This window comes from Atheta coriaria, unplaced genomic scaffold (assembly GCF_025399875.1).
Source record: "Atheta coriaria isolate IRGN ID8LTWV9N9 unplaced genomic scaffold, Caltech_Dcor_3.1 hic_scaffold_2_pilon, whole genome shotgun sequence".
In the NCBI taxonomy this organism is placed as follows: Eukaryota; Metazoa; Arthropoda; class Insecta; order Coleoptera; family Staphylinidae; genus Dalotia; species Dalotia coriaria.
Window position 1 is genome coordinate 3,269,334 of NW_027045444.1, and position 13,027 is coordinate 3,282,360.

The following is a 13,027-nucleotide window of genomic DNA, read 5'->3' on the forward strand; positions in this document are numbered from 1 at the left end:
AATTTGATTGTTCTTTGCTTTATTTGGAAGAAAAAGAGTTGATTCATCGTTTGATATCATTTCCGGTGCCCTAAAGGGCCTAGAAATGCCTTAAAAACACGCCTAAATGTTGGCATTTTTGGCCCATTTTTTCCATGAAATCTGAAAATTTCCGGCGAAGTTTTTAAAAATAATTCGGAATTATTTAGAATTCGTGCGAAGATCGCGCAAAAATTTTCAGCCTCCTCGCATTTCTGGGTTCCTAATATTTAAATCAATTTTTCCCTTAGTTTCGAGGCAAAATTGAACGAAATGAAAGAGAGAGACGGAGGGAGAAAGAGAGAAGCAGAAAATAGATTTCAAATTCAGTCGAAAATCCCGCGAAAGTTTACTGAGAGAGAGGGTGATATAAAGTCAGAGAGAGAAAGATATAGTCAAAAATCCCTCGAAAAGTTTCAGCCTCCTCAACTTTCTGCGATCCGGATAACACAACTCGATTTTACCACTGGTTTCGGCTCGAAATTGGACACACACACACATGCATTCACACATGCACGAAACAATAAATTGAAAATTTGTTGTTTTTAATTGCTTATGTAATAGAGTATTTCTTAAGCAGTCAGAATCTAAAGTCCTTTTCCTTCTAGCCCTTTTAGTTCAGGAGTTATAGGCATTTAAAGTTTTATTTTGACTTCGCAGGAAAAAATTTTATTCGAAAAGTTTGACCCTGTTCTTCGACCGAAAATATTTTAACGAAAAAAGTTCGACCCTGTTCTTCGGCCGAAAATATTTTAACGAAAAAAGTTCGACCCTGTTCTTCGGCCGAAAGTATTTTAACGCGAAAAGTTCGACTCTGTTCTTCAGGCGAAAATTACTTTGATACATTATTCCAACTCTGGGTTTCGACAGAAAATGAAAAAAATGTGAAAATATTGCGAATTTCCAAGGGCATTTTAGGGCAGTTCCAAAGGGTTTAGGGAGGCAATAAGGCATGCATTTTGTAGCAGAACTCTTCATTTATCAGATAAAGGTGAGAACCCTGTAATTACTCCATAATTATAGGAGATACAGAGTGTTTTCCACAACAATTTTTGAAAATTTCAAAAAATGTTCATTTTTAAAGGGATTTTTAGGGCACTTCTAAGGGATTTAGAGGGCCAGAATGGTAAGCATTCGATGTAGGGACTCATCAGCTATAAACTGAAGAAGAGAAAATTCAAATTGCATTATTTTTACAGGAGATACAGGGTGTTTTCGGTAGCAATTGGCAAAACATCTTGCACTAAGGGGCACAGAGGATGGAAAAGGTATGCATTCTATAGAGGAACTCTTTAACTATTAAATGACAAAAGGAAATCCTAAATTGCTTCATTTTTACGGGAGATACAGGGTGTTTTCCACGACAACTTTTAGAAAAAATTAAACCATTTTTTAAAGGGATTTTTAGGGCACTTCCAAGGGATTTAGAGGGCCAGAATGGTAAGCATTCGATGTAGGGACTCATCAGCTATAAACTGAAGAAGAGAAAATTCAAATTGCATTATTTTTACAGGAGATACAGGGTGTTTTCGGTAGCAATTGGCAAAACATCTTGCACTTAGCAAAAAATAACACAAATGTTTACTAAAATAAATTTAATAGCCTTTATCAACAATTCTGCACCCTTCTGGATAATCTTCTAGTACATATTCATTATCTTTTCTATAAGTACTGCGCAATACTGCGGAAATTACATTTCAGAAAGATACATATCACACTGGTCATCATTCCACATAATAAAATAATACAAAATACTTATAAAATCCACTTTTGAAACTGTGAAATGGCTGAATTCCTAGTTTCATTTTGATTACAAAAGTTGGCCAATTTACAAGCCATAAATATTACAAACAAATTTCAACTTAAATCAAAGACGTTCGCCTAAATGCGCATGAAAGTTTAAGTAAAACAAAACGTACTTATGAATTTAATGCTTAAGTAATAAATCTGTGATGCGATTACGTCGTTGTAAGTAAATTGTGGCGAAGCAGTAAAAATTCAGACTTCTGTCGAAGGATACATGGCGTTTTACTATGCGTGGGCGGCTCCGTTCTGCTTCTTCCTGGAATTGGATGTGGATGCCGCCGTCTGCGTCAAGTACGTTATGCCTGAGTCGTCGTCTGCATCGTGGCTAGCCAGCAGAAGTTCGCTCATCATTCGATTTCGATTTAAAAACCTAAAAACCAAAAATCAATTAATAACCAGCAAACAACAATAAAATTCGACAATTAACACACAATTTACAGTTAAAACATTGCAATTTCCCGCAATCTATCAAACAGTAGCACAGTTATTGCGATTAAAACTTTAGTGTTATAATAACATCTCGAGCAGCGATAAATGTTGGTAACAATGCGCGGCCACTCTCCATTGGTCCGAAATCAATGTAAATATTGACGATTTAAAACTCAAACACAATCGAATGATAGCAGAGCCTCGAGACGAGCGATAAAACGCGTCTAGAGGGCAAAGTCCAATCGTATCGTGAGCGTTTAGGGCTTGCCACAAGTACCGCTACAATATTTTATGTCACATTATGAATAGTGGCTGACTTGATATTATTTTACAAAACAAACAACACGCACAAGAGTAGTAGGTTAATCGATGTAAGAAAACCGTTAAAAGGCACATTTCAAGCTTACATTACATCAAATGTGAACAGTTTTGTACTCTGCAGCGAGTTTCATCGAGTTTAAGTTGTTGAAAGTGCTAAGAAACAAGAGATAACAGTAAATGTATGTCCAGAGGATGTTTTACAAGGATTATTTGATGAATTAAATGATAATCGGCGCATGTTTAATGAAGTTTGCTTCATTCAAGTGTTGTTTTTGTCCTTCAAATTACTTTTCTATAATTTAAAAATCAAAATAGCGGCTGGATATCAATAACATCATGTTTTCCAGCCGCCATCTTGCCTACTATATACACATATCACGTTTGTAACTCTAATTAGCACTTTGAATCACCTTCCGGATTCAAATTTACGTTTTTGTTTGTATTATTATTGCTAGTTTGCGTTTGATCCACTTGTGGTGGACTTGCGGTTGCAACGCCTGACAAATTTGAGTTATGCGCACAACCTATCACCCCGTTGGTATACCTTGAGAATGCCGACGCTTGCTGTGGCTGCGTGGACGCGCCCTGCTCCAGATCATCCATACCACGATGAATTGAAATCGTGTCGTCTTGATGTGCGCGATTTCGATCAGCGAGGAAGTCTGGTGTCGTCAAAATGGCGGCATTCGGTTTTTTCCAGAGTTTTAGCAGTAAACTGCTGCTGACGACCGACACGGAAGACAAAGCCATGGCACCGCTGGCCATCCAAGGTGCAAGGGTTAGCCCAAAGGTTGAGAATGCACCAGCAGCCAAAGGAATACCTACAGTGTGTCAAATAAAATTAAAATATAAAAAAATACACATAAATGAAGTAAAAAAAAAAAACAATACTTACAGAGGATATTATAGAGACTGGCAAGCAAAAAGTTAAGCCGGATGCGTTTGACTGTTTTCCGAGATAGGTCCAAACATGCGACCACGTCGAGTAAATCATTACGCATTAAAACGACCTGCGCAGCTTCCACCGCAACATCGGTACCGGAAGCAATCGCCATGCCAACATCCGCTTGTGCTAACGCTGGCGAATCATTAATTCCATCACCAACCATCGCCACTTTCACACCTTTACTTTGCAATCTAAAATATTTCAAAACAATTAATATTTGTAAAAGTACTTAAATTAAAAAAAAAATTACCTTGAGACACGCGCAACTTTATGTGAAGGTAAAACCTCGGCGTAAACCTTGGTAATACCAACTTGACGTGCAATACTGGCGGCGGTCTTCCGATTATCTCCAGTGAGCAAATAAACATCCAGTCCTCGTTTCTTCAGAGAATAAACCGCAAGTGCTGCTTCTGGTTTCACAGGATCCGCCACGCTTATCATCGCAACGATAACACCATCAATGGCGCATAAAACCGCCGATCTGCCTTGTTCTTCTTCAAGTTGCATCTTACGATCGAGGTCGGGCGTCACAATATGGCCATTGCGGTTCATCCATTCACGATTACCAACGATTACGTGGTAGTTGTCACGGATATCATCAAGTTTTAAACCTAAAATTACATATTAAACAATTTACCTATATAAAATCTTATACAGAGTGTTTAAATAAACAAAAACTTACCAATTAATTGTCCTAAATTATGCGCGGATGAATTCACAACTTCCACAACAATTCCATTCAAAAGCAGTTTCCTAGATCCCAAATCCCCGCCTGCGTTCTGCGCATCATTCAAAAAATTACTAAACTCCTGTGATTTCCCATTATTCACCATCGTCGCAACATCCTTCACCGTACACCTCAATCCACAGCCTGGCACCGCTTGAAAATCATCACTGGATCCACTAATCTCCATCTGGAAGACTTGCTCCACAAAGCGAATAATCGACGCTGCAATTGGATGCTCGGAATTTTTCTCAGCCACGCCGAGAACAGCCAATAAAGTCGCCGGAGGGATATCCTGCGTTGTCATCCACACCGCCGCCACTTCCGGTTGTCCTTTTGTAATCGTCCCAGTTTTATCAAACAAAACCGCTCGGACTTTATGCGCATTCTCCAAAGGTTCAGCACCTTTGATTAAAATACCATTCTGTGCACCAACTCCTGTGCCAACCATGACAGCCGTAGGCGTGGCTAAACCCAACGCACAGGGACACGCAATCGCCAGCACATTCAACGCGCATTTAAACACAAACTGCAGCAGAAGTTCAGTCTTATTAAACGAATGTGTTTCGTGCTCATGAATCGGCAACAGATCGAAATTAACCAAACCGATGATTGTCCAGATTATCAAAGTTAATAAACTTAAACACACTACCAACGGTACAAAATACCCGGCGATTTTATCCGCCAATTGTTGAATGGGTGCTTTTGACGTCTGCGCTTCTTCAACCAGTTTAACAATCTGAGATAATGTTGTAGCCTCACCAGTGTGTGTCGCTTCCACAATCAACAGTCCATGTTGATTGATTGATCCGCCAATCACAGCGACGCCTTTCTTTTTATACACAGGCATAGATTCGCCGGTGATTAGCGACTCGTCGCACATAGACTGCCCTTGGACGACTTTACCATCGACTGGCACTTTTGCTCCGGGCACTACTTTTAAGTAATCACCGCGTTGTACCAAGTCAACATTGACTAAGCGCTCTTTTTCGATAGTCTGTCCGGGTCCAAGTGTGACCAAAACAGCTTCGGTTGCTTTGAGACTCAGTAACCGTGACAGCGCTTCGGAAGTTTTACCTTTAGCGATGTGTTCCAACCATCTACCAAGAGAAATAAACACTAGAAGCATGGGTGGTGTATCAAAAAAGGTTTGTGGAGATGTTGGCAGGCGTAAAATCATGGCTGCCATGACAACGCAAACACTGTACGTGTAGGAGATTGACGTTGCCATGGCAATGAGCACGTCCATATTCGTTGTGCGGTGTTTGATGGCTTTGTATGCTTGTACAAAGAAGTGACGCCCGCCGAAAATCAGCACCGGGGTGGATAATGACCACATTATTAAATTCTCCAAAGATAAACCTTTAAAAACACAATTATATCTAAATTAACACCCTGTATAATTAATAAAATTTATCCCTACCTGGAATAACACAGCACATATCCTCATGACTGGTCCCAGCCGACATCAACGCCATGAAATATATCATGGCGCCCATACAGGGCAGACCAAACGTGAGCGAGAACAGAAAACTATTCCGCCACTTACGAATCTCCTCCTTTTGCTGTAGATAATCCCCATTGGACTCCCTCTCAAACAACTCCGCTTTAAACCCGAGCGCATCAATCGCCTCCAAAATATTCCGCGCACCTGTCACTTCCGGATCATACCGGAATTTACCTTTCTGTGTAGTCAACGCAACTTGCGCCGAAATCATCCCCGGCATGTTTTTCACCGCCGATTCGATTTTGAACACGCACGATGCGCATGTCATCCCTTCAATACGACAAACCACCTCCGAATCACCACCGGCGCTTAATAAAACACTCGCTGGAAACCCTAACTCTGTAATGGACGCTGCCAATTCTACAGGTGTAACCAATGTGGCGTCGTATTTTATCTCGGCTCTTGCTGCCAACAACGCGACTAGAATCTTATGACATCCGTTGATTTTATAGCAGTGTTTCTCAATGGCAGCCACGCATGATCCACAAGTCATTCCTTTCACTTGCAGCGTGCATCTGGATAAATTATCTAAATTATCCATATCGATGGCAAGATGGCGGTTAGAATTTGAATTATCTTTGGATAAACGCCGCTTCTTTTTAGTTTTTTGATTTTGATTCTGTTTAACATTACCATCAGAAGTTAATAAAAACGCATCAAAACCCATATCGTTAATCGCCTCTGCAATTTCCAGCGGAGTTATCTCAGAAGGATGATAATCAACATCACCGCGCTGTTCATCCAAGTGCACTTTGATACTTTCCACGCCGGGTTTCGTCGAGATATTACCTTGGATGTTCTGCACGCATGAATTACAAGTCATACCCTCAATGCGGACACTGCATGTGCTCGTCTGAGACAAAACAGCATCGAAACCCATGTCATCAATGGCATCAGCAACTAATTCCGGTGTGAGTAGTGTCGGATCAAAGTGGACCACTGCGTATTTCTCTTGTAAATTAACCTGAAATTAATTTTTCAAAATAAGATTTAAGTTATTATATTATTACAACCTGCTCCATAAGAATTAGAATAGCAACTGACTCTTCTATTGTCTGCGTATGCAGTATGCACAAACCGCGATTGTCAAATCAAAAACTACTCATAATTGTTAATAATCGCCGCAGAATGAATGCATGTCGTGATTCAACGTCGACACCTTTACATGTGTTATCAACGCCCACATGAAGAGAATAAATTTCAACTACATATGGTAGTAGAATAAAAACGTACGCGTACGAATGGAATGTTGAGGTTAGTGCGTGCTTTACTGATAGGCGGGTTGTCTAATCACCGCAATAATGTTATTCTCTGCGGTGCGCTATCGGTGATCAATTTATGTGCGGTTTTTTGTTATCTACACATGCAACTTTCTAGAATTGAAGAATTCTAATAATTCAAACAATTCTAGAAAGTTTTACTATCCTAACACATAACATAACATGTCACAAATTAGGTTATGTATAAAATATCTTACCTTAATAAAAACAATCCCATCTTTCGCACCAATATTACTCTCAATATTGCGTACGCATGACATACAAGTCATCCCTTCGATGTTAACTCGACACGCCGATGGTAAAACATTTCGATTCTGTTGCTGTTCCTCAATGGTAAGCAACGCGCCTTGCTCTTCACGTCCGCCATCTTCGTTATCATCCGAATAGCCGTTATATTCCGCCGAGCGTTGATTAATCGACCTGGATGTGTCGATAAGCGACGGTTCGTAGCCGTACGCATCCATTGTGTCCCTGAAACGATAAAAGTAAACATAAATAATAGATTCATGTATATCAAATAAATTTTCGGTAAGATAACAAGAAAATAAGCAAATTTCGGTGTGTATTTCATCATAGTATTAATTATTACCAGTCATTATCGTTTAGTAAAGCGGCACGTTCCTCACTGGTACGTTTTTTCCTTCTTAACGCCATGTTTAAGTATAAAAAACGTTAAATTTATGAATATTTTAAACAATATTCATGTTATTTATCATTTATGAAGAAAAAAATGATGATTTATTAATAAAAACACTGATTTAAGTAAAATTAATAAATTTCCGATTGGAAAATATAAAATTTCTATCACGATGTGCACTACTTTACTTTAGTAAGTAACTTCTATTTCGACTTGTCTACCAGGTACACACAAACATCGATAAGACGTTTGTTATCAATCACACTGATAATACGCCGTATGAGAGTCAACATTCGACTGTTGAGTGTTTCCTAGTCGATGGCAAGACGGCAACTAATTGAACCGAATTGAACTGCACCCAACACAACATCAATCGTAATAATAAAAAAAGAATGCAAACAAATAAACAAACAAATCTATAAAACTACTCTTATTACGCTTGTTGTTTGACTAAACATTGATAACATGTTCACGTTAACTTTACAAATCGCACACTCAAGATACGTGCGGCTAAGCAGTCGGTTTTTTTATTTAAAACCTGTCGCACATTTGTTTAAAATATGCAATTGACACGCGCACTGCTCACTTCCATATCACAGTGATAACGGTTTACAAATATACGCTACACGAGTGTTGTTCAAGCGCCGAAAATCGTCGCAAATGAAAAAAATTAACAAAGTCATTTGCGGGCGCTATGTCTCATTAAACAAGAGCGACAATTAAAACAATTGCGGTTCATTGTAACGCAAATAACGGCAATTGATGATAAAATCAACAATAAAACGCGCTAATACGTAGATTATGTGATAAGACTAGCACTTACAATTTGTGATACGCCATTTTGTTTCTTGGTATATGGTAATCCGTATACGTATTAATGACACACTGTATATTAATAAGTTAATAAGTTATTGTAATCATTTTTTAACTACATTTTGTGTCGGCTATGCTTGCATTGTGGCGTGGCGCGTTTGTTTATATTGTTTACTTGCAGACGTCCGGAACGCTACTAAAGACACTCAAATTGTTGGAGTTAAGTAAAGTGTGGTGAAATGAAGTGAAGTGAGGTAAAGTAAAGCAAGGCTAGAGCGGCGGCTAGAATTCGTTCAAAAGTGTGCTGCTTTCTGCTTTTGGCTTCACTCGCAATTCACTTTCGTTTCGATTCATGTTTTGAGTTTCTCGCGAGTCGCGACTAATAGATACAGCGGTAGCAGTAGCAGGAGTACGAGTAGTAGCACACGGTTTAAGTCGGCATTGAAACGAAATAATCCGGAATTGCGATGTGAGCGGACAAGTAAATATAATTGCTGTGGTAATTTGCGGTTTTTCTAGAAAATGCACGTATAGTGTAGACGTGTAGTATTTTTTAACAAGCAAGTATTTTATCAGGTTGTAACGAGGTGTCGTTACCTAGAGTAACAAAAAAATAAAAAACGATTATTGGGATTTTACGTGGTCCGGCCTATATCTGAATATGAATTAAAGTATTTTGTTGTGTTTCGCAATAATTGATATTGTCGCTTGTAGTCATATGATTTCAATAGACGCATGTGACAATACCTACTAACCCAATTAAATTTATTTTAAAGCAGAAAAAATTAGAAAATTGTAATTTTAACCGTATATCTTTTTTTTGTTAAATTTGCATAAAATTTAAACACATTTCCATTAAAATAGGCGAAAAAACATCATAATATCAAAATTTTTAGAAATAAAAATATTTTTTGCCTTTTTTTTTTGGAAAAATATGAATAACTTCTGTAATTTTGATTGTATTATTTTGAAATTTTAAACAATAATAGATAATAAGTTTATCTAAATAGTTGTAAAAGAATTTTTGAAAAATGTGAATTTGAATCAAAGATATTTAAGTTTAAAGTCCAATTTATACCGAAAACGAGTCTACACTATTTAATTTTATATTGCGTTGCTATGACACCGGTGCGCAAAGTATAACTGGTTGCATACTTAAACACTTTGTGAATATGAAAGCCTGTAGTAAACTTTGCATGCATTTTATTGCTCTGAATGTAAATAGAGAAAGTTTCCGACTAAAGTGTACATAATTTAACCTTGATTTCTCCTTCTCGCAAAACTAACAACTTTATAATACCTCGTACGCAATTGTTTTAGTTAACTCGACTGTTTTTGTTATTTGTTGATTTTAATACGAAATGACGTAATCTTTTGCAACTCACCGCGTGTTCTTCCGCACGTACGCACTACTCCAAATTTTACTTATTAATCTTATTATTTTTTTATTAAAAACAATAAAATACAACTAAAGATAAATTAATTCATTTTTACACTGCTTGACTATAGGCAACCCAACTTGCAATAAACTTGAATTCTCATTGCAAATAACATTGTGTGACTACACTACTCGTATGACTAATAATTATCAAATAAATGAGTAATTTAGAAGTCACATGGAGAAAATAAAAACAAACAGCATGAACAAAGAATAAATTCGCGTCTAGAATTACGCACACATTGAACACGTGCGCGAACTTTATCGCGTCGCTGCTGTTTAATCAAATTTGCCGCAATTGTCGATTAATTGTTTGTAAAAATATTAATTTCACTTGTGGAATTGCGGAATCTCGCTCTATCTCGGCGATAAGCTAATAAAATACGGTATAATTCATCTAGGCAACCGATAAGGACATAAAAGAACGCGTCTCGACCGCGAATTAATAAATTATGAAGTAATTATTAATAGGATTTGTAAATTTCAGCATTTTTTTTGACGGATTTTTGGATTTAACTCAAAAAGTAATAAAAATAAATGAAAAATTCTTTCACTAATCAACTAAAAATTAAATTCTGCGTAAAATTAAATATATTGCAAAAATATGAATTGTTTATAACAAAAGTTACAGACAAAATAAACAAAAAAATTATGAAAATTTAACTTTTTTCGTCTGTAACTTTTAATTATAAAACAATATAAACAAATAATTTTCAAGAAAACACGCAGAATTTAATTGTTAATTAAATACTAAAAGAAATTCTACTATATCTCTCTTAATTACCGCGGAATTAATTAAAACATGTATAAAAACGCTGTTTTTCCCAATTATATCAATTATTTAACCATGATTCTTAAAATACTAATAAATGACTAATGATTAATTAATAAATTTGACTTACTTGATGTGGTCATACTCCTCGGCGGGTATCCGTACGTCCAGTAAGCTCTGCTTCACCAAATCTTCTTCTTTTGCACTTTTTTCTTCCGTTTCTTCGACATTTTCAGCACTTTCCGCTGGTTTGAGCACTGATACATTCACAAGTGATGCGTTGAATTCTTTTAAAGACTTTTGCAATCTGCTTAGTTTAAGTGGAGAACTATGTTTGGTATTTACAAGATTTTTTAAGGGAGATTGGGGTCCATTTTGTTTTTCTGGAGTGGTATTTGCGGAAGGTATTATAATAACTTCTTTGTCATTGTCGTTATTTACTAGTTCTGTTTCTTCTGGTGAGATGTTTGCTGAAATAGACAAAATATTAAAGGTTAAAATATGTTTAATCAATAATTTACGAAATTTTATGTCATTTACGAGTATGAGTATAAAAGTGCGTGTTTTGTTCAGAAATTTTTAATGAACAAGAGGATATGTATCATATTAATACTGATGAGGTAGAATTAAATTATAAATTGAATTTTGAAAGAATTAGAAGGATATATTTATTAGTTTTAAAATAATTAATTAATCAGTGCAAAAGTTTGTCAAAATTTAAAAAAAAAGTGGGAATTTTGCTCTGAACTTTTTAATAAATTGCACAATTTCCGTCATATATTTACTGAAGATGTTGAATTCAATTACAAATAAAATGTTGAAATAATTGAAAGAATGTCTCTATTAGTTTTTGCGTAATTAATTAATTTCTTGAAGAATACATAGCTTAAGCAAAAATGAAAAAGTATGTTTTTTTGTTTATAACACTTAAACGAATCCAAGAATCTGCGTAATATTTTTATTTTAGATGTAGAATTTAATTAGGAATTAATTTTTGAAAGGATTGTTAAGATATCTTCAATAGTTTTAAAGTAATTAATTAAATATTCATAAAACAAATATTGCATAATTTACCAAAAAATGCGTGTTTTGTTCAAAACTTATTAATAAACAACCCAATCTATCTAAAAATACTCATAGTTGATGTAAAATTAAATCCTAAATCAAATTTTAAAATGAATATCAAAATATGTCAATTAATTCGAGAGTAATTAATTAATTACACAAAGAATTAAAGACACGATAGCCAGAAAGACCTTATTTAGTTAATAATTTTTGAATAAACGACTTACAATATCCAAATTTATATACATATAGTTAATAACAAAAGAATTTTGAAAACAATCAGCGATATCTCAATTACTTCACGCGTACTTAATTAATTAATTAATCAATTAATCATAAATATCAAATATTTGCCAAACTTCCTGCTATCACCATAAAAACCAAACAAAAACAACTCTCACCTTTGCGCGTAAACCGATAAATGCTTTTACTCATCTTGAATATCTTCCTATTTCTTCAATCCCACGTTTAAACTCAATTTGTACACAATCATACCTTGTTTCACTTCACTTCGTTATCACAGAGTTTACACTTAAATTAAATCCTTATATAAATTTTGCATAAATACATAAACTTCTCCCAACAGAAAAACACCACTCTTCTTTACTTAAACTCATCCAACTTGACTTAAATGCATGACTTTTGCCTCAAGCACCAAAACAACAACAAATTTCCTCAAAAAACTAGGTTAACACTTTGATTTTCTTCTAGATTCTGATGATTCATAGGTTTTCCTCACAATTACATCCGTTTCAAGTTAGACTTTAGAATTTAGCTTTGTTCTATTATAATAAAAAACGACTTTTATTACACATCTGTCCGCACACAACAGAACGAATCGGTGGAATGAACTAATGAACTAGAATGGGTTTGGTGGCACACGCGATAAACTCATCGCGCTTTTTACACGCAACGCGGAATTGAACCGAGTGATTGTGATAGGCGATGAGACGATGAGAATTATTGAAAGTGGATCGGCCGAGTTACTTTATTTAGATGCGGACATGTGTGCGGTGATGTGATGTACATGAACATCGTGACACTGACTCATAGAAAAGTGACTTGACACTTTCACAGGCGTCATGAAGGTCATTGGAAAATAGAATATACCAATGGTTAGAGAGAAATTTTGGGATAAAGTAAATAAAATTATAATTAACAGGTGGAAAACTATGAAATATGATAGAAAATATTAATTATTATGTTATATGATTGTTTAAATATTTGTTTTTAGTGTGTGGAGTTCTTAATTAGAGAAAATTGAATAAAAA

At 35.7% G+C, this 13,027-nt stretch overlaps 1 protein-coding gene across 5 annotated transcripts; it reads right to left on the minus strand.

Annotated features, from left to right (window-relative positions):
• Window positions 1–1,598: 1,598 nt before the first annotated feature.
• Window positions 1,599–12,797, minus strand: ATP7 (copper-transporting ATPase 1). 5 transcript variants are annotated; one of them, XM_065317113.1, is made up of 9 exons: window positions 12,158–12,797; window positions 10,822–11,161; window positions 7,229–7,502; window positions 5,668–6,715; window positions 4,203–5,606; window positions 3,771–4,131; window positions 3,470–3,711; window positions 3,119–3,395; window positions 1,599–2,194 (listed from the first exon to the last, which is right to left on the minus strand). In XM_065317113.1, exons 1-9 carry the CDS (start codon window positions 12,189–12,191, stop codon window positions 2,050–2,052), a joined length of 4,125 nt encoding a protein of 1,374 aa, XP_065173185.1. In that variant the 5' UTR covers window positions 12,192–12,797; the 3' UTR covers window positions 1,599–2,049. The 5 variants fall into 5 exon arrangements, with proteins under 5 accessions (XP_065173185.1, XP_065173184.1, XP_065173187.1 ...); XM_065317112.1 differs by lacking the exon at window positions 1,599–2,194 and having other exon boundaries at window positions 2,601–3,395; XM_065317115.1 differs by lacking the exons at window positions 1,599–2,194; window positions 10,822–11,161; window positions 12,158–12,797 and adding an exon at window positions 8,492–8,900 and having other exon boundaries at window positions 2,601–3,395.
• Between the last annotated feature and the right edge of the window lie 230 nt (window positions 12,798–13,027).

Coding starts and splice junctions, on each gene's coding strand:
- ATP7 (XM_065317112.1), bottom strand. CDS start 12,191: ATGAGTAAAAGCATTTATCGGTTTACGCGCAAAG. Junction 5,607..5,667: donor TATGTGCTGTGTTATTCCAG/GTAGGGATAAAT, acceptor GTGTTTTTAAAG/GTTTATCTTTGGAGAATTTA. Junction 3,712..3,770: donor AAAGTTGCGCGTGTCTCAAG/GTAATTTTTTTT, acceptor GAAATATTTTAG/ATTGCAAAGTAAAGGTGTGA.